General features: G+C 34.4%; 1 protein-coding gene across 2 annotated transcripts in view; it reads left to right on the top strand.

Moving 5' to 3' along the window:
- The window catches only part of LOC148624662 (uncharacterized), a 46,901-nt gene extending 25,453 nt beyond the window's left edge, over window positions 1–21,448 (top strand). The window contains exons 3-4 of one of the 2 annotated variants that reach the window (XM_088567474.1): window positions 17,903–18,037; window positions 20,865–21,448. In XM_088567474.1, the coding sequence (XP_088423600.1) occupies window positions 17,903–18,037; window positions 20,865–21,295 (566 nt within the window). In that variant the 3' untranslated portion in view covers window positions 21,296–21,448. The remainder of the gene's footprint in view (window positions 1–17,902; window positions 18,038–20,864) is intronic. The other variant, XM_088567473.1, reaches the window with a different exon arrangement.
- The last annotated feature ends 1,218 nt before the right edge of the window (window positions 21,449–22,666 follow it).

Raw genomic sequence — 22,666 nt, 5'->3', positions numbered from 1 at the left:
CATGAATGGTATAAAACGGTCCCAATCTTCCGTATCCTCCACGTATTTTGACAAAATAACTTTTATTGTCGCCACCATTCGTTCACTCTGTCCGTTACACTGAGGTCGGTAACTTGTCTGTGTTTTTCTAATATCTAGCATTTTGCATGTCTCTGTAACTATACGGGACAAATAATTACCCCCACTACACCCCATCCGAACGTAGACACATCGGTACTCCATGTTTACACATTATGTTATGCAAAAACGCAATTGCTATGGTATGAGCCTTTATATCACTAAGTGGGATAAATTCCACATATTTACTCAAATAACAAATGAAGACTAAAACACACTTATTCTTCTATTTTTCGTGATGTGGAATCGGTCCTAAAATATCCGTGCTTATGCGTTCGAATGGTTTTGAAGCTATTGGCAAATGAGAAATCGGCACTCTTGATGGTTTTTGCGGTCTCTTGTGTTGTCAACATACTTCACAAGATTTCTACCATTCTGCTACGTCATGCCCAAGAGAAGGCATGATAAACAAACGTTGTGTTTTCTGTATCGTTCGATTGATTTCTAAGTGACGTGATAAAAGAGCATTATGATTCACTTTTAAAATCCTGGGAACAAGATTGCACGGGCACGGCAACTTAAATTGTCTCCTCACTGTCTTTACAATGTCTTTTGTGATTCTGACTAACATAATACATTACACCATCATTTATGAAGTTAAACGGTTGTAAAGTCAAAATATACCGCCGCAAATTTTTGTTTTTTGTTTTTTGTTTGTTTTCGGGAAGGTTTCCGCTTTCTAAGAAAACAATAATGTCTTTAAAATAATAGTCTTTTCTTTGCTCCGTTTTGAGTTGATCTGTAGAAAATACACTAGCTGTGTCCTTTATGACATTGACAATGAATTATTTGCCATTTTCAGTCAATTTGTGTGTAAATGGCTTGCGTTGCTTTGCTGTTTTAACGTGAGCGTCATTATTGACGGCGCCACTTGGGAATATATCGAAAAGTAACTCCATGTCGTGATGGGATTTATATTGGTATTCTCATCTACTCGCTCTGTCTGCATTTCCATGGTATACACAGGGTCGGTATAATATTTCCATATCATATGACTGTAATAAAGCAATCCATGTAGCAAATTTACCCGTCGGTTCTATTTGTGATAACAACCATTTTAAAGCTGAATGGTCAACATACGCACTAAAGTTTGTAAATCTCAAGTAACAGTCAAATTTTTTAACTGCATACACCTAATCTGAGCACTCTTTTTCTGCTCTTCCATACTGTTGCTCTGATTAAACCATTGTTGAGACGTCAACATATTGTTTTAACAATTGATTCTTTTTCATGAATCAACGGGGGACAACAATAAATAAAACTTTCCAAAAACAACTCAGTGAGTAGTGTCTAGAACGTGTGAGCCTTTGTTCGATTTATCAGTACGCAACTTATTACCGTTAGTCCAGAAAGAACTAACGAAAATGTTCAGTCATTTTATTAACGTTGACTAAGTTGGGTTTCCGGTTTCCGCTAGTCCTATCGCTAGTTTCTTTATCACGAACTGGCGTTTAATTGTACACTTCGCTTGCTTTGTATTCATGACCTGCGATTTCAAGATTAATAATCCATTAAAACCGTAGATGGTACATGTATGTGCGTTGCAGCTGTTGGTTAGATAGGATGTTTTGTTACTCGGGCGTCTATTGCATGTACCTGAGGCATTTTTTTTACTACTAAAAAAACTCCTACGAATATGCCTCAGCTATCTGTCTTCCGTTTTCGGTTTTTAAAATCCAACTGCTAAAGAAATAAAAAGACTTTGTGTATACTATTTCCATAAAACTTCTCGAATCCTTGTTAACGAACGAACAACTGGCCGACTACACTTATACCCTAATGCTCTAATATCTTCATTACAAATACACTCATCTGCAATTCAATAACTAACGAAAATAATTTGAAATATGCATATAATTAAGAACAAGTCTGAGAAAGTCAGACAAAATGGGAAAAGTTCGAAACATAAAAGTCAAAAACTAAACGATCTGGCAAAATAGTTCCATTAACGAAACATTCTCTATTTGAAAGGAACATTTTGATGGCTGCATTACTGCGCAATTAGTACTTTTTCAATAGAACGTCAGAAAATTGGGGTTTTTGGGAGCGTTTCGTGATCTTTAAATGTTCATTTGCAGTGCATTTTTATGCCATTTAAATTCATTTTAACGAAATAAAATAAATAGATGGAAATGGCATCTTTCTTTCTTGATTCTGATGGTAAAATTATCATATTACAGTGTCTAAATAACATGTTTCACACACACACACACTGTTTGATCCCTACATAGAGACTGATACGTACATATAACCATACATTTATGATATAACAGGTTACGAAAAATTAGCTGGACATGTAATGCATGAGATATTGCAATCACTCTCCTGTTTTCATCAGCTACTATACAAACCCTTTTTAGTTTGTCATATTTGTAAGTAGAACTACACGTCAAAAAAGAGTAGATGCACTTTATTCTGTATAATATGATAGCTACTTTTAAGGACCACATATGTAAAATATTGTTTTCTAAATAAGGAAGAAATGGAGACAAACCTTTTAGCTTTTTCATTGGAAAAATATTAAAATAAAAATGCCGATCAGAAACTCGAAAAAGAGTCAAATTGACGATCTGGCTCTTGGGTCAGGCCATGTCATCGGCACTCCTTATCATCAAATATTAACATATCGACCCTTTGCCGTGGATCAAAGCTGCTGTAGGTCGTCGTTCCACTTGAAACGTCTTTAAACGAATGAATATAGTAATGTTGAAAATACACAATATGTACCCAAAGCGAATTTAGCTCACTTGAGTTACACAAAAGACCTCATTGGAAGTCAAAACAGATTTATTCAGAGAGGTGAAAACAATAGTTTAAATAACAGAAACTGTGAAAAAATGTTTCTGTTACTTAAACTATTGAGCTCGTGGTTTCTTTTTCACGAATCGACGGCATATCATTGTATCTCTATAGCTGAGGTAATGCATGTTCAGCATAACATATCACTCGTTCAACTCCATCTTGAGTTTGAGATAAAACTGCACCGTGCGTAAGAAGTGGCATCGGTATATAATTGAAACCATCAAGCACTTGAACATTTGTGGTGAGTTTTTAATACCCATTGGGAGTGTCCTAAATTGAAAGTCCAAGGTGACATCTCCATGCAGTGAACAGTCTCGAATCACGGTGTATAGATGACTGATAAAACCAACTTTTTAGATAGTGTACTAAAAATGTAGGTTGTTAAGCACCAACGCTTTCCAAAGCGTCCTCTATCGTTAGCAAAAGATGAGCATCAAGGTCCATACATTCATTTACTTAGCGTTCTTTTTAGCAACTAACAAACATGGTGCGGCCCATGGACTTGTACTTTGCTCTATAACCTCATCTTTTTTAATATATTGTTAACCATATTTTCCAAAACCAGTTTCTGTTTTGTCCCTAACTTGTATTACCTTTGTCTGATAGGTTTACACGTATCCGGAATGTTCATTTCATGTTGTAAAATATAGCAATGAACTAACATGCCCTTTTTGATTACAAATACATCAGAATAATTACTCAATGTCTCAATCAACTGATCGCACTCTCACATTCGTCTAGATCACGTGTTATCTCGGTCAATACAAATCATTGTGTGAAAGAGAAGCCTCACCCACTTGCTTCACAGAATCTAGCTTGACGTCATAAACCTTATCGTTACCATAAATGCACGCAAACTTACCAACATTAATATCTTTCTTTATTTTGATTGGCTGATTAGAAAGATTGCAGATACCATGCATAATTGTTCCATAGCTAATATGCGCAATTGAGTTAACGGCCAATAATCCATGAGAAGCCAAAGCGTGAGACTCAGATGATAAACCTAAACATCTTCTGGTAATTGCTCGCCTTTTATTTTCGCTGCAATTACTATCTCCGATTTAGGTGGAACAGTTATACCTGACTTCGAAATTAATGCACGTCTTGGATCAAACAATAATTTCTTTGCCTTAAAATCAACAACTGACTCTGATGATTTAAAAAAATCTAAATCCAATATCAAATGCGGAGTTAATCTAGGTACTAAATAAAATTTAATCTTTGAACATGTTTCCCCTACTTTGAAATCAACATTAATCATACCTTCAATTTCAACCTGTTCATCACTAGCGGCGATGATAAATTTCTTTTCAGAAGGTCCAACAATTAAATCAACACCCGCTGTTTCTAATTTTGACAAAATTAGCGGATTAGCAACGTTTATGTCTGCATCTGTGTCAATCATGGTATGACACGAAAGCATACCAATATTTACATTTATAAAATTGTTCAACAAGGAAGATTGACATAAAGAAACATGGTAACTGTTTTATAAACTTTCACTTACATCAGGGCTTGCAGCATCTGTATAATTTTACGGCCAAGCAAAATGCCTTTTTTTTTGCCAGGCAATGTTAGATTCCCATGCAATTACACGCGAAATGTCCGTCCTTCTTACAATTCCAACACGTAACTTTCTTCCTGTCGGTGTTTTCGTAGCTTTGGGAATTCTCTTTTTCATGCACATCGAATTTTCTGCCAAGTTTGGCTTATGTTCCCAATTTTGCCAAACAATTGATATTTAGTTTCAAAGATTCTACCGGTTACATTTACACGATTTGCTGTCTTCATTTCATCAATCGACTGCTTTAATTGTGAAATTGTCTCTTGTTGCAATTTAAGTGTTCTGTCATATCTTTTGAGCATTATCTTTTCCAAAAGTCGGGAAAGCAGTTAATTACTCCAGTGCAAATCGGGCTGCTTGAATAGCTTCCTAAACGGCCACTTGGATTTCTTTGAAGAACAAACTGATCTGATGGTTGCGTTCAGACCTCTAATAAATTCAGTTACTGTCTCTATCAGTTTTTCCAAGGCGTCTGCACCTCCTCTGAATGTCTATGATATAATCCTCCAGGGTTTCTCCAGGTATCGCTCGTTAAGTTGTTGTTCTAGCATCCATGTGGGATGAATTGAACCGAAATAATTCCTTAAACGCTGATACAACTGCCCACTATCCTTCTTTACAGTATTCGAAACTGTTTGGAACCAGAACAGAGCGTTTCCTTCTAGTTTTAGTTGCATCGCACTACTGATTTTATCACTATGTCTTTTCTACCCGTTAAAGGCAATCCATTCTTCAAATGTCTTTCACTATTCTTTGGCACCCTCGCATGGGTTTCCCGCGAAAGAACTCATTGGAATATTAGATGCATTATTTTCCTTCTAAGAACTAATATGCATTACATCTGTCATTTGTTCAATACCAGTAAAAGTCCATCTTGTTCTTAGGTTCGGGTCGGCATCGGTTGCACCTCTGCTTTCAGCGTTTCTATTTTCGCTGCCACCATCTTTTTTATTATCCACCTTCAATTCAATTGTTCGATTTCTAAAGTTATATATTTATTGTCACAATATTCCATTGAAACCTCAGATTGTTACTGGTTCGTATTGTTTATATTGCTTTTCATTGTCTTTGAACCGTAAACATAGGGAACTAGCTTTTGACGTAGTGTCACATTGTATGAGTAATCTTTTCAACTCAGTATAGGTTTACATCTTTAATAGTCAATAGAATACATACAGGTTATCATAATCCATGTTATAAAATCCAAAGACGATTTCTATTATAATCCATATTATTATAAAATCCAAAGACAATTTCTACGCAACTGATTTATTCGAGAGCTAACCTGTAACTACCCTTCTTTCTTACAATCATTTACATTTTATAGTGACATTAATGCATACTTTAACGGAGCTCTTAACGTAAAATAGCAGATGTTTGACATGTCACAATTGCATAGGCAACCTAGTACCTGCATATTGCAGTTTAATCCAAATTTGATACCAGGGATCAATTCTTTTGCAATGTTAGTTTCCGGATAATGTTTTAATGATTTGTTGACCTTGTCGACACGAAGAGGTTATGCTTCAAGCGAAAAGAGAGATTTATGTTCGCATAATTAAAATAATAAAATACTGCATTTTGTGCATTTGTGTGCATATTTGCATTATCATTTGGCTTTACATTTTCCTGCATTAAATCCCCAACAGGCACGTAAGGAATTTGTATACCCCTCTTAGGAGGTTGAAGGATTATTTACGTATTTATGATCTTGTCTATTTTTGTCTGATACACTGCTGAGACTAAAACTTCTTTGAGGGGTAGCTACATATAGAACACAAAGCTCCATGTCGATGACAGCCCATGATGACTCAGGATATTTAGCTTTCCGTAACCTAAACGGAAAGCCGATATCTACGTATGAATATTGGATATTTTGGGGGAATTCTGGCTAGAATTCAATGATAGGATCCTGTTCGTTTGGGCGTCAAGGAAAGGATCTTTTGCAGACTTTAACAAACTCGATAGCGCAATGTGTTCCGCAGCTTATGTTTTTCTTTTGATATATAGGGTGTGTGGGCACTTATGGGGTCAGATACACTTGTTGTATTATTGGGCATTAAAGAATTCCGACCAGCACTTAAGACGGGGGATAAAGCTGTCTGATGGCTGTAACTTAAATTGATTGTAACCATACCCGTATGACTTGAATCCGCCTTGGGTGAACAGATGCTGAATCACGGTAGTTGGCTGAAACTCAGAACTTGGATTCTGCCTCTGCCATTGGGTTGTACTGTTGGCTTGGTTATGGCTTTGGTCGACGAGCTCGGTCGAATCTTTGGCTGAGAGGTTGACATGTCTATGTTATTATCTGGATCGATATCTATATCTGTATCTGGTTGTGCATTATATGTACATGTTTCCCGCTGGTGGATGCTATGGTACCACTCTGGTGTTTTCTCTTGGTTTCTGGTGTTTTTTTTATGTTTAGAAGCAGAAAATGCACTACCTTGAGTCTGTTGACACTGCTTCCTCTGATGTTTTGGTAGTTTCATGGCTCTTGTAATCGAGTGTAAGAGAGGATGGCTTTAAATTATATATCACAACTTTTTTTGAAGGATGCCGAATATGGCTGTGTAGATGCATGTAAGTCACATATTGTGTGTATATACATAGGGATTTCCATGCGGTGTACGCATAAAGACTACCCGGAATTTTTATCCAAAAAACATGTATAAGGGTACATGTATTTTCCTTTTATCAAAACTGTATATCTTTACGCGATAAACAAGCTTACTTTTGAATTTTTTTCATCAAACAAGATCAACACTATAACGTTATAGGGATTGTTACATAATTGTACAAATTGGGCTTCAGAAAAACGAAATATAACGATTACTAAATAAAGATCTGCCTGTTATTTGTATTGGCACGGATTTTACTGCTCTAAAGATGTTAACGGTTTTGTTTTTGTTTTTTGTTTTGGATGAATTTCTACGAAACTCGGTTAGATGCGTTAGCTTACAACGAGAATAATTGCGTTCAGATGCATTTTTTGCATCAAGGAAAGGACTGTTTACACTTTCTTATATTTAATGATGTAGTTCATAAAACATTTCAGGTTATTAATTCATTTTTGTGACGTTAAGTTATTGTTTTAACATTGGATTTTTTTTTACAAATCAACGGTGGATAAACAATAGACATTAAGAATCTAACACCAGTACGAGTGCAAGATAGGGAAATCGAGGGTCTCTAATCGAGGCCCCGCCGAGTAAGTGTCTGGGATGTCCTATTATCGCGTTTTTGTTTAAAATCCCTTTGATCTTGATATACAGTAATTTTTAATCTCAAGCAAGTCGAGTGAGAATAAAAATGATCGTAAAGCTGCACATCATTCGTGACGTAGCACTCCACCGAAAGGGATACTTTGCAACGATCAAAAAATTTACATATTTAGGTTAGGACAACTAAAAATAAAGGAAAATTAATACCATACACATCAGCAAAACAGCGATAAACAAATTATTTTTTTCAACTCGGAGAGTTTCTCATGCTCATCTCTTCTCTCGTTGAAGCGGCATGACGCGATAAGCGTGAGAAATTCCTTCTTGTTGAAAAAAAATAATCTGATAATCTTGCACGAGAAAAACGGGTGTTTTATTCTTGTTCTCATTTCGAGTTAGTTTTCCGATAAATTTTTTGAATTGAAACGACCTGCTTTTAACAGCTGATCGTAACGTATCAGGTCACTGATACTTCACGACTAGATATAAACAGTATAAACTAACTACAAGAAATAATCAATCACCGGTTCTTCTCGATAAAATTATTGTTTAAAAGAACTTTCAAACACATATTCGATATTGGTGAGATATGATCATCCATTAACTCTTTGTTCAAATGTGCCATTTTTTTACGGGAAAGCGCACGTGTTCTGCATCAAGCAGTGGGAGAGATAAGAAAATATCGCACATCTAAAAGTAGGAATTTTCTTGTCTCTTGAGTGAGTAAAAAATTGGATGCACCGGTAGGGTAAGAGTCCTCTGTTGTTTAAGAAACAGCCGCCGAGTCGCTTATAAAAAGTCAAGTCCAGGGTAGACGAAAGAGGAAAGGAAAACTATGACACGTTGAACAAATCAGTTTTCATGGCGCAGATGGATGCACTGTAACGATCCACGAGTTCATGATGACGACAATAAAACTTTTGTAGTGATGACTTCAATCATGTAGCAACATAACCCTGTCCCAGAAGCCTATTTGTTAGAATTCTGGCGCGATACAAAAAGTCTGCATAGTTACGGCAAGCTCTGGCATAACGTATGAGTTGTGATATGAACACTCCATACGCAAGTGCTAAATGGATGTTGCCACAGATGAAAGAAAAATTGACAATTCTGAATGAAAAGTCATCACGTTTGTAGTAAAGTTTGGTCAATACTTTTCCTTTACCATTCTTTTGGATTAGATCAGCTATAACGTCAGCCTCATAAGAGTGGAGGAATAGGTCAGCAGGTAGAGGAGAACAATTTGTTTCCATTTAAATGCCGACCGTTTGTTGAAAAACGCGACCACCACACTGGACAGATATGTTGTCGATAAAAAATTCCAACATTTTGAAAACATCTTCTGTATATTTGGAATTATTACTGGGAGTCTCTACCAAGAACTATATATTTGTATATAGGTGTACCATATTGTTTGGAGAAACAACGATGTATAATGCTTTTGAGTCGGGACTTTAACTGAGTATGGGGAATAGAAGTATACAGTGTTGAAAAATCACAGTTTTAGTTATCATTTTCTAACTAGATAGGTGAGTGTATTATGCCCTTTTCATATGAAAGTTTTATTGTATATAACTGCGGTCGGCTAGAATTTCGTCCATCGACAGGGATTCGAGAGGTTTTATGGAAATGGTATACACATAATGTAACACTTGTCTTAACATATGTCGGTGAAACACAAGAACGATTAAAAAAAAACTTATGTGTGGTCATTGTTCGGGAATTAATAACACCAAATTCTCGACAGTTTATCAACATCCCTTGATTATTCTTTTATTATAAGGAATATCAAGTCTGTGAAAGACAGACAAAATAGAAAACGTTTGAAACATGCAAGTAAAAATACCGTCGATCTGACATTATTGTTTCATTCAAAGAAATTTCCTCTTATTGATATCAACATTTTGATCACTGTGACCGGGTTGATGTGGTCGTCTCTAGTCAACGAACAGGACGGACAGGTTTTACGGTCTTAATCTTTTATTTTCCGCAGTCCGAAGAATCCGAACTAAAATTACAAACTAAAACTCTAAAACTGAACATAACACAAATCGTAAAGACATATAAATAGTACAGACAATTGAAGGATCAACTCATATCAAACAAATGACAAATGAATTGAGTAATTTTAATGTCTGTGGCGTGTTGTGACATGTTGAAAGAAGTATTAATAATTTTACAACAGTCAACAAGTAAATGCAATTAAAGAGATAAGGGATAATTATAATAGAATTATTTCCAAGTCTTGAACTATACATGATGAACCTGAATATATAATTGTGAAATTATGAAAATATCAAAATAAATATTTCCTAATCTATTTCCAAAGGGTGATAGCTGCATCACTGTTTGGTACTTTTTCATTAAAACATTTGAAAATTGAGGTTTTTGAGGGCGTTTCATAGTCGCACCGCTAGTCCAGATATTAGCCCCTTAGCCGAACTATCCAACCAGCTAATACCAGTAGTACTGATAGCGATATCCAAAGCTCACCAAAAACCCAAGTTAGCAAAATATGATCCAAGTCTTAAACTATACATAATGAACCTGAATATATGATAGTGCAATTTCACATTATGTAAATGCCCAAAAAAATATTTCCTAATCTATTTCCATAAGGTGATAGCTGCATCACTGAGTGTTTAGTACTTTTTCATAACGCGCCGCAAACACGTTGATATTTTGCACGTATTCAACCTTTGAATCATCTTCGTAGCGTACTTAAAACAGGTGTCAAGAGAATTTAAGATTACGTGTATAAGCGTTTGTTGGGCGCTAGTGAAACATATCCTGGCGTATTTTACGCTTGTGTCTGGCGTTTAAGTGGCGCATTCGGAATATACGTCAACAAGATAAACGTGTCTAGAACGTATGTATGACTCGTCTCGAACGTACATCGAACGCTTCGACGTGATTTGGGCGTATCTGGAACGTATTATTATTAGAGTTATTTTAGATTTCATGCTTTTATATTCCCGCTTTTCCCACATTTCATTTTTCGTCATTTCGTGATGCCACCTAAACGAAGAGGACGTGGAAGAGGCCACAGTCGTTGTATTAAAGAAATTAATAAAAGGTAAGTCCCGAACATAAAGTGGTGAAAGTATATGTCGAGTATACTCGCACTGCTAGTTCAGATAGTTGCTCAGTTAGTCTAATTATCCAACCAGTTGATACCAGTAGTACTAATAGCGATATCCAAAGCTCACCAAAACCCCAGGTCAGCAAAGGATGATCCTGCTCAAACTATCACCCCCCCCCCAAAAAAAAAGAAATAAGAAAAAATGAGAGCTGAAAAGCGAGCATTAAAGACCAAACGGGAGAAACTGAATTGATTTCTTGGTTCCGCGAAAATCCGTGCTTATGGAATATAAAAAACGCGCATTTCAAAAACGAGGATAAGAAGCAGAATCTTTTGGTATAAAAATCAACTGACCTGGGATTAAACAATAAGTATTTTCAATTAAATGGACCGAGCTTTACATTTTGCCCCAAAGAGTGAACTTTTATCTATCCACATCATGAATTTGTAAGTAAATTGTCAATTTACAAACACCGTGAACACGTTTATTATTCTGTATGTGTGTGTTGTTATATTACAGGCTTTGAAGAATTTAAGACATGGTTCAAGTCACTGAGAGATCATTGTACACGGCTAAGGAAGAAGTCGGGAGATAGCTTTCCAGAGGAAAAGTGGGTACTGGAAAGCTTTAGTTTTTTTTAAACAGAGGGTATTTCATAAGATCCATCCTATATGCAACAATACTTAAGAAACCGATTACAAGGCCATTCGTCAAAGAGACAATTTCAGCAGCATTTGATCCACTCAATATAAGATTCGTGAATACTGGCAGCCCGTTCAGTCCAAATTTACTCGAGCCGTCGTAACCACAAAAGGTACACCCCTTATACCTGATTTGATCGAAGGTTAAAGGACAACACTACAAGCAGAATCGGATTCTAACCCGTTATCAACTGCCGACAAGAACTTTCATATTGATAACTGAGTGAGATGCGTAACTGTCATGAATGTAGTACAGTATTTGTAGTTGAGAAAATATTATCAAACGGAACATTGATTTGTTGATTTAGAAACTTACGTTTAAAGTTATTATCTTTATTTCACATGCATGCCTCAATGAATGGTAAGTTGTGGAAGTATATGCTAATGGAAAAAACATAGTAACTTTAGAAAATGTTCTTATTGTTAACCACTGCGTCAGCTCTAATAATTTCAATAGCTAGATTGAAATTGTACAATCAAAAGTATAATATCATTCAGTATTGCCAGGAAACTGACCCAGCAGGCGGCTTAATACAGTGTTTGACCAGGTTCCTCTGCAATTTCCCTTTTTAAGTGTCAATATAAGCAGCGGTTACATTTTGAGTTTCCTGTAGATTCGGTTCTGGTCTCCAAGCTCCTGGTATAAGATCCCTGTTGATTGGGTGTTCATCATCGAGTCATCAGCCAATATTCCAAACGCATTCTCCACTATACGACGTGCTAGCGATAGTTTTTAACTAAAGATTCGTTCTTCCCTGCCCATTGTTCTATGAAAGAACGCTTTGTCAAACAAATGCGTCATCTCAAACAATATAGTAGGGGACGTCTTCAGTGTCATCTGAGAGAGGTTAGGCATCGTGAAAACCAATAGTTCCATCTTAGGCTGCTTCTTCTTTTAATTTAGTTATGTAACTGAGCATCAGAACAGGCACCATTTCCTGCAATGTATGGTAATCAATGTACATGATCAGTATACTAAAAACTATCAACAATAGGGTATACTTACTCATCATTCTCTTACACCGTATTCATTATTAAGCTATTCAGGTTCAAAATGTACAAAGCGGAAAAATACAAATAATCGTACTTAAATTTTGTATTTTGAAGTTCATGAAGTATCACGCATTCAAATCTATCACACATTAAGAAATAAAGGTGGGTTGTTGTCTCTTTGACATAAACCCCATACCTACTTCCGTTATATGTATACACATGTATAATGTTAAATCAAGATCAATCCTTTCTATTTTCGGGATTCAGGTATCAAACATTAAAAGGAAAGGCAATTCGGGAACGACAAACCCTTCCACACATAGTTTCTGTGTTTTCCTGCTCGGCAGGTATTGCCTTCATGTATATGCATTTTCATACATGACAACATATACTGAACAATATTAATGATTTTTGACATATTCATGCATCACCCTAGACAAACAGTCGGACTATAAATGTCTTACCTGAACCATGTATGTTGCTTTGATACGATGCTCTATCCTTTGAAGAATTCCATCGTAAATTTGGACGGGCATACGCATCAAATTCTTAAAACCCGTCTGGTCCTCTTGTCTTAGCTCCATTAATAGTTGATCATGGTGTCCAAATTGTTTTTTCCGAGAGATACATGGTTGCTGCCATAACCGTCTCCTCTATCCTCTTCCTCAACGCCTTTCAACTCTCTGTAGATAATTATGTGTATTCGGGTGGATTTGCTGCACATGCTGCATAGCCATGGCTAAGATATAAGTTCTCCTCCTCTCTTTCGTTACAATCCATCTTGCCAAATGAGAACAAAAATAAACATCGGTCTTTCTGTACATAGTTTTACATGACAATTCTATGCACATGCATGCCACAAAAATGTCAGCACAGGTTTTAGTAAATGTCAGAATACGCTTTTTTTCACGTGCTGGGATATTTTATACGTTCGATGAGCGTTAAGAACCAGCCGCAAAACGTCAAGCGCACATTTCAAACGTACCTGTAGAGCGTTCAGCGCTTATAATGTATCCATTACTTGTCTATACCGTTCGGATATACGCTTGACACAAGCTTTATGTGGAAATATGTTTTATGCTGCATAAAGAAATTGTATAGTTGTAGCGTTCCCTGGACTTCTACTGTTTACATTCCAGCGTCCTGTAAGCGTATGTAACGGACAACTAACGATTGTCTAGCGCGCTTCCAGGTGTTTGCAACGCAGATTAATTTAACCGATTTTACCTGTACGCTCAACGTACGTCGGTCTTCGCGTCAATATGTGAAGCGGGTTAAACATGTTTCAAACACACACTATCTGATCCCTACACAGAGACTGATACTTACATGTAACCACACATCTATAATGTAACATAGTTTATGAAAAATACCAAAATAATTTATGTGATATTGCAAGTACTCTTTTGTTTTCACGTGCCCGGCTTCTACACAAATCCTTTTTAGTGTGTCATATTTTTATAAGAACTAAATGTCAAAGTAGAGAACATGCACTTTATTTTCTATAATATGATTATTACTTTTAAGGACTACACAGGTAGCACGAACCTTTCTCGATTTTTCGAAACATTTTATTTAGAGTTTATTGGTAGTTTGCTAAAACATTTTCAGCAGAACATTTTAAAATCGTTGTTAAAACATTTTGATTTTTTTCAAAATGTTTTGATTACGTTTTTGAAACATTTTACCGTTTAAGTTTGAATAGGTTTTCAGAATTTTTTATTGAAATGTTTTTCAAATGTTTAAATAACATGTCACTGTAATGGTTTTGGATCTATTTTTCAAACATTATTTGGATATATTATTTGTTATAAAAAATGTTTCTTATATGTTACACTCCTTTGGAACAGGTTAAAAACACTTCCAGAAATGGTTTTAATAAGGTTTTCTGAAATGTTCAATAAATAGTTGTAGAAATGTAAGAAAAATATTTTCATAAGAAACGTTTTAAAACGAATTTAGAAAATGTTCCTAAACTATTTTAAATTACATATTAAAAAAAAACCAATTTTCTCATAAATACCAAATATAGAATAAAAAAATAGATATGCCGTGAAATTGAAATTCTGAAAATCTAGCACTATAAAACAATAGAGGTTATGTATAATTACATCATTACTTAAAATTTTTAAAAAATGAACAGGAACAGGAATATTATACATATTCATTATATATGTACATGTAATACTAGTCTTCTTAATTTGTCATGCATATTTGATTTACAATTAATTCTTCCCAGTCTTCTTTTCCTTGTCTTTCAATTAACTAACATCGATGATATATAGATGATGTCATTTCCATAAAAATAATAAGATAATAGTGTAAATGGTGTGCCACTTGCTGCTATTGAAATAGGTTAGAACAAATCAGTGTGCGCATTATCCTACACACGTGTGCAAGGAGCATACACTATTTTGAAGACGATTTAAAGAATCTGTCTAACCAGATGTAAGTACAATTCTTTATAATTAGATAGTTAAAACTGTATGCCAAAGTACTTTGAATTAATACTAGTCTGTGTAACCTTGTTTTATAAACATAGCTGGTCAGTTAGTCATCTTACAATATCCCAATTACTAGACAATATCCCAATAACTAGCCAACATCACGCTGTGAAGTCAAACACTCGAGTAATTTCTGATTTTGTTTTTGTAATTCCCCAAAAATTTGTACTGCTCCGGAAAATTTACGTGTTTCTCCGGTTCCGGTTTTGTAAAATATTGATTCAATTGCATGTCCGGAAAAAGATGACAAAGTTGACATGTCAAAGTTCATATTAAACAATTAGGTGTTGACTCCGCACGGAGTAAGTTTTTAACTTTTAATTATTTTCTTATGATAGGTAAGTGTCTCGGTGAATTAATTGATATGTTTATATTGCCGAAATTTGTGTAAATAGGTTTATTTTGAGCGTCACAAAGAGAGTCCTAGATATTAAGCCGGTCACTAGTATTGCCAATGTTTATATTCAAACTTTACGTTAATTTCTGACCAAACTTGGTACTTTTAAGGTATGTGTCAAAGAGAACAACTATCTTCTGAATGAATATAGACGTTTGTTGTCAAAAATGTGTATTTTCAAACAGTTTTGCATTATACTAGATGTATGTTTAAACCATTTTCCATTGTCATGTTAGTTGTATGAATATTGTGATTATGTATATGAGTACTTGGGCTGATATTTTGCATTGAAACTTTGCAAGTTAATTGTAGAATTTATAACATTACTTCATGTCCTGCATGTTTGGAAAGCCAAATTGACATTTACACAACACATATTGTCAAAATTTGGTTCACAATATTTAATATGTTCTGTTAGTTTTGAATATTACAATTGTTTGCATATTCATGTTTGTAAAATTGTGTTTTTTTTTTTTTGTTTCTTGTAGGTTTTTACCGTCTCCGGGGTTTTGGATTAAACTAATAAAGTTCACAATTTTGATTACATAATGCTTGTCATTTTTACTTAATTTCTTTACAACCTTACAAGATAATCTCCCTCTTTTGCAGGGAATAAGGATTAAAAAAGAAGCTCATACTTAATGATTTCATGTTTCCAATAATCCAAGATGATTATTTTTTCAAGGTAAGTTTTATGTAGTGATGAGAATCTCATTGGAAATGACAAGTGATCATGGCATTTGTCTGTCTTTTCGTATGTCTGTTCTTTCATTTGACCGCAGTATGCAATAACTGTTTTAAATAAATCAGTAGCGGATCCAGAAACTCCGAAAAGGTGGGGAAATATGGCCTTTGAGGGGTTCGCTATAGGTAGTGTCTTTAATGTTCTAAAAATAAAATTATTTTTCAAATGACGGGGACCCTGGGCCCCTCATGGATCCACCTCTGTTTTTGCTGAACTTCAATGAAGTGTTAATCATAGAACACAGGTATGAAGTTTACTTCCGTGGATATCCACTTCCTGTTTGAAGAGGACATACATTTTAAAGGTGTACATAGCTCTGCTCACCACAATTTCAGCATAAAAACTCAATCCATGGTTTTTCAAAGTGCAAATAAAATCTTGATACAAAAGAGCATGTTTTAATCTTACAGACAATAGTATGTCCATGATTAACACATACACGTGTTGCAAAAAAAATCAAGTAGTATGTACTTGATAGTATGTATATTTTTTTCTTTCAGTATTTAGATCCTAACTTCTGTAGGTATGTATATTGTGACTTTACCATTAATCCTGTACATTTTTTTTCAGGAAACCAAAGAAAGAAAATGGACGCTGCTTGAGATTCCTGAAGATTAATAAGTGAACTGACAAAACCTATCTTTGAAATTTCGTTTATTTTGTTGCTACATCTACAAGATATAGATAACTCTACAAATTTCTTATCTCATGTTAAACCTGTGTATGCGATTTTTGCATTAAAATATTCATAATTTGGATTGTTTTAAAAAAATATTGAAAAGCATTGTAATAACATTATAGTGAATGATTGTTGAAAACGTTATTATAACAGTTCTGCAACCATACATTTTACGTTTAAAAAACATTACTAAAAGGTGCTTTCAGTCTTTTTAAGGAAACGTTATAAAAATATTATAATGAATGGTTTTTGAAAACGTTATTATTACATTTCTGCAACCATACATATTTACGTTTTAAAAACATTAGAAATGTTTTTAGTCTTTTTTAAAAAAACGTTTCAAAACCATTTGTATTACGTTTTCGTACTAGCTGGGTACATATGTATAAATGAAATACGAGTAAGTTTGTTTTTTTCTAAATAAGAAAGAATTGTAGATAACCCTTTTTATCTTTTTCAATGAAAAAAAAATATCTAGAAAATGTCTAAATATGCCGATCGGAAACTCGAAAAAGTCGAATTGAGGATCTGGCTCTAGTATCAGGCCATGTCATTGGAACTCCGTATCATCAACTGTTCACTTATCAACAGCTTGATATGGATTTAAGCTGATGTAGGTCAGAGTTCCACTCGAAACGTCTTTAAACAAATGGAGGCACCATGTTGAAAATATCAAATATATACCGAAGCGAATTTAGTTCACTTGAGTTACATAAAAGACCAGATTGGAAGTCAACACAGATTAATACGGAGGCGTCAAAACAATAGTTCCAGTAACTGAAACAATGAAATACTGTTGATTCGAAAAAAAATAATAAAAAATTACATCACTTTCGCTTAAAGCCCGTGGTTTCTTTTTTAGAAATCAAAAGCATTTCATTGTATCTCTGTTACATTATAACATATCTGGACCTGTGGCACGTATTCAGTAATAAATGTTTGGATGAATCAGATCTAAAACATAGAAAAAAAGCATATTTATAGCATGTGCTTTATCAAGTTGAACACTGCTTTCCGTTTATCCATCCCTGAACAATCTTTTTTTTTATTCATTTCAATTAATTGCCTTGCTATTTACTCATTTCAGGGCCAACAACAGAGAAAGAAACTTTTCTAGTTACTAGTCCCAAAATCATCCTGACTACAACTGCCGATAATATCATGACTACAAATGACATAAAAGTTATTACTACAAACGACGATAATCTTATCCTTACAAGTGGTATGTCATATCTATTTATATCATATATTTAGATTAAAATATGCCTTTTTGAATTCATTATAAATTATTGTTTAATCCCTATATCGTTAACCCTATATCGCATACCTAGGCCCTTGGGGTGATATAGATCGAGGGTTGATACCACATGTGATACAGATTTTGACATGCAATATTCAGTATGAAATCTGTAAGTTCATATAAGGTAGTGCAGTAGGGCAAAATTCCCTGCTTTCTAATTTAAAATTTCAGTATAAAAAACGCACACTTTTTTTTTATACTTTTACAAGTATGGACGCAGACTGGCACTGCCAGAGGGCAATTATGGACGCAGACTGGTATTGCCTGAAGAGGAAATTTGAACGATTATAAATACGATTTGTCTTGAACGTGTTTTCATTGTCTTCTCCATTTATTGATATCAGTAATTGAATTATGCACATGTTGATATATATCCATTAAGATGTGTTACTAAACATCTAAATAGGGAACAAATTCAACGATGGATTGCCATAAGACAAGTCATATACATATTACAATGCTTCTTCCTTAAAGGTGTACTTGCATGTATGTGTTGAACTTGCTATGTCATGTTAAGGATTGGCCATTTCACTTTATACAGGTTAGCTTCATAAAATTCTGGGCTCTTAGTTTTTTTTAGATTAACAGAAACCTACAGTGTGGTATTTGTCATTTACATGGATAGCTTTTATTTTAAAATGGTTGGGGCCATAAACTCTAAATCAAATAAGAGCATTTCTATAGTAGTTAGTAAGATCATATCAAAATTTCAGAGCATTTGATCAACCATCACTATAAAGTCCTCCCACGAAAACCAAGTGAATATGGACGACGACACAGACGCCGCTGTCAGCACCATACCAATACGCAATGTTTTGCGGTGACACTATTATACTATATATATGTATATATATAGGCTAAACCGGGGTTTTGGAATGCTCCATTTTCAATTTCTTAAAAAGCTGGTCAATTACTCTACCTTAGGACCATATTGTGATTTGCTAAGAATTTACATCTATAAGGTCTTTGTTTTTACAGTAAACCTAGCTAAACATTTCTCTAACAAAAGAGAATAAAAACTGCAAAATGGAAAAAAAATCACTCACAGTCATGTACTCAACAGATAACATTCGAAATTTTTATGAAACAAAATTACAGTACCGGTATATGAAGGACTTTAAGACTAAATCCATCGATACTGGCTCAAAGTTAACACTTTAAAATCGATATTTCAACTAAATCTTATATCAAACAATTTTAATCAACTTCTAAATATTATACACATTTGTAGCCTGACAAATGTTTTCCTTGGACAAAAACTGTATACTATAGTACTTGTTTTGCTGCTGTATAAAATATATCCAGAGGCAGTGCCAGTATCGTTTGGTTTCGGAAAAGCGATTCATCCATATTTGTCTGTCTGCAAATATATTAAAGAAAAGAAAAAGAGTAGATATTTATTTTTAATACTTTTAAAAAATAATCAAAAATATATTTTTAACATACTTGTAGCTGTTTATTAATGCCTGCATTTGTTGATTGAGTGTATGGTGTTACTCTACATCTATAATCATATACAGTAAATCTGTGTAATTTAAAATCAATGTCTATTGAATTTTCATAGGAAAACATCATCTGACATCGCTATGGCTATAAAACATTTTTTTAAAGAACGTTGCATGTGCAATTTATTTCATCTTGTATGTACATATGGGTACAATATCATAATAAAATTTGCTCAGACCAGACCACTGTCATCAAAACAAAAAAATATCTCAAGCGCCGAATCCCAAAGAGATTTGGCCGTGAACTAAGTCTAAAATTATTAAAATGTAGTTGTTTAGTCTTTGCATATTTTGTTTTCATTGTATTCTGAGTTTTGTGTCACTGTAATGACTTACTTTAATTCAAAAGTTTAAAATAAAAATAAATCCCTACCTACCGACCCTAAAAAATTTCAGAATTGTGATTGGAAACATAACTTAAGTTTTTTTTTGGGCCTTGGAGATTTCTCATCAATTAACTGGCATGCACCAATGAGTTGACTTACCTATCTGTCTTACATGCACCTGAAACTGTTGATTTTATCCCGAGAAGTATTTTGCTGGCAAATTGGATCACTAGGTCACGTATCGACATTAAATCACCTGGTAATGCATTTAATGAATTGAATGAATGAACGTGGTCACACGACTACTATAATATCCCCGAATACACCATAACCCACATTCACGGGTATGACTATGCTCGAGGACTGTGTAAACGCTTCGATGCTTTACACTGTCCGTGAGAGACCCCAAAGAATAGCCAAGGGCGTTAAGAAACCCATCAGTCCGTAATGAATTACAAATACCACATATGCAAATCGGGTCTAACAGTATACATTTTAGCACGAAAATAACAATAAACCAAGTATAGGAATAGTCAGCTGATGGTCAGCGTCTCTCATATCACGCAAATGATTGGCTAAAACTGTATTACGAACGAATTTCGGAAATTTTTGTGGTTGATATCCACTACGACCTGCTAGAAGCAACGATGTCTTAGCTTTATAATGCACGAAATGAAGGGTGTAACGGATATACGGAAAGTGCTATCGTTTTCAACTTTATTGTTCTAGTGTTATTTAATGATTATGATTTCACTCATGTTTAGACCAATTGATCTTATATACTAAATCATATCGATATACAGTAATTCAATGCAAAAAGAAATATATGTATTTATATATACATATATATGTGCTTGTGTTAACACGCTTTATACATACTTCCTTTGAATTTTTATATCTTTCTTTTATATTATACAGATATCGTTACAACACCAAATTCTGATGTTGAAAGAACGTCAACTACAACTTTCACGACGCCATCAAGTATGAATAATTCAACAACACACACGTTAGGTTATTCCAGCCCTTCATGTTTATGCCCATGTAGCACAGTCTCTACTTACTGGTTCGATTTTTTCTATGGAAACCTAACTGACGAGGAAAAAGCTAGTATCATTATGAAAGAAAAGAAGAGAATACGAGAAGAATTATTGGTTAAGGAGAAAGGACTTTCTTCGTATAAACGGAAAAAGACATGCGCTGTGGATAACCGACAAGTTTCAATTTCCATGGGTACTACCCTTGGTATTGGAATAATATTGGCTGTATTAGTTTTAGTAGTCCTCGCTGACCTCACGACTCTACGAGTTGCCATTCTAACAAAGGGGCCGTCCGAGAAGAAAAAGTAGTTATTTACAGTCGGATACTTTGTTTCTTTTTTTTTCAATATTATTTTCTATCCCGAATTAGTCTTTTTATTTAAAGTACTATATTGAAACGTTGTTCCCCCGTTTCATTTAGTGTTATATAGTTCCATAATTTGGGAAATGAAGATTGTTATTACAAAGTTAGTTTTGTATTTTATTTATTAAATGATGTCGTATTATTTTAGCTTATCGAAGAGGATATCATTAAGATAAAGTAATATTGGCAAAAATTACCGAAGCGTCAATAATGGAACAATTTAGATACATTAAAATACAAGTATATGGCCTGAATGTAAAACAGGAAACAAGGAAGATCTACATGCACAATGTAGCAAACAAAATAAAATATTATGAAATATAAAACTGAACATGAAGAAAACATAACCTCACACACATACAAAACCAATCTAATTAAAATAACACGTATCAATTGTTGCATCCAGTCACTTCAATTAATCCTTTTCATGGTCTGTTCAGGTGACCTTCATCAGAATCCTCGGAAACTTTGAATAATGCTTTCAATTAAAAAAAGATGAATTCTGATTATCCATAATATTTGCTAGTTCAAATGGGTTGATTGTTAAATATAAAATTCAAATCCTGATGCATCTGGAATGTAACGTAATGGTAAAGGGTTAGACGACAGTGGCAAAAAGTAGTTTCGCATGTATCGAGGTTAATCTATAGGATATTAAGGGATTACATACAGACAGTGCATTCCTGTAGCGGTTTTGATTTCAAACTGTCTGAGGATAAAGTGATGAAAATAGTGAAAAAAAGTGAAAGTGATAGAGAATCGTTTACCGATAAAAATATCAATAATCCGGAGTATTCATTTATATAAATGTGCCAAAAGTTGTTGTACCTTAAGAACGAAAACAAAGACGTCAAAATTGTACCTATTGAAATGAAGCTTGGCAGTTTTAATGCACGATCTATTTTGGGTGCTAAAATAATGTAGGCTCGCCGATCATGAATAATAACAAAATTATTGAACACTATCAATCTTTTAAGTTTATCGTAATTAAGTTGATAGTCCTTCTAGCAACCATTCTTGTTTCATTTTGGTTTTAGCATGGAACAAATTATACAGAAACCTGATAATTGGTTTGATAAAAAAACAATCACCTTGATAGTTTAAGATCGGCCGTGTTGACCAATGAAAATTTCAAGATGGTTGACGTCTTAATACGAACATATTGACCAATGAAAATTTCAAGATGGTTGACGTCTTAATACGAACATAATGCTTAATCAACCATGACAGAAAATAAAACGGCTGGAGTTTCATGATTGACCAACATCGATATTACTTTTAAAACTGATTTTGGCGCTCCGCTAGCAATGAGGTCG

The sequence above is a fragment of the Perna viridis genome, chromosome 2 (genome assembly GCF_037379345.1).
Source record: "Perna viridis isolate PV_CMFRI_1.1 ecotype Kerala chromosome 2, ASM3737934v1, whole genome shotgun sequence".
Taxonomy (NCBI): domain Eukaryota; kingdom Metazoa; phylum Mollusca; class Bivalvia; order Mytilida; family Mytilidae; genus Perna; species Perna viridis.
The sequence above is the reverse complement of the archived record's forward strand: the minus strand, read 5'-3'. Positions and strand labels throughout refer to the sequence as shown.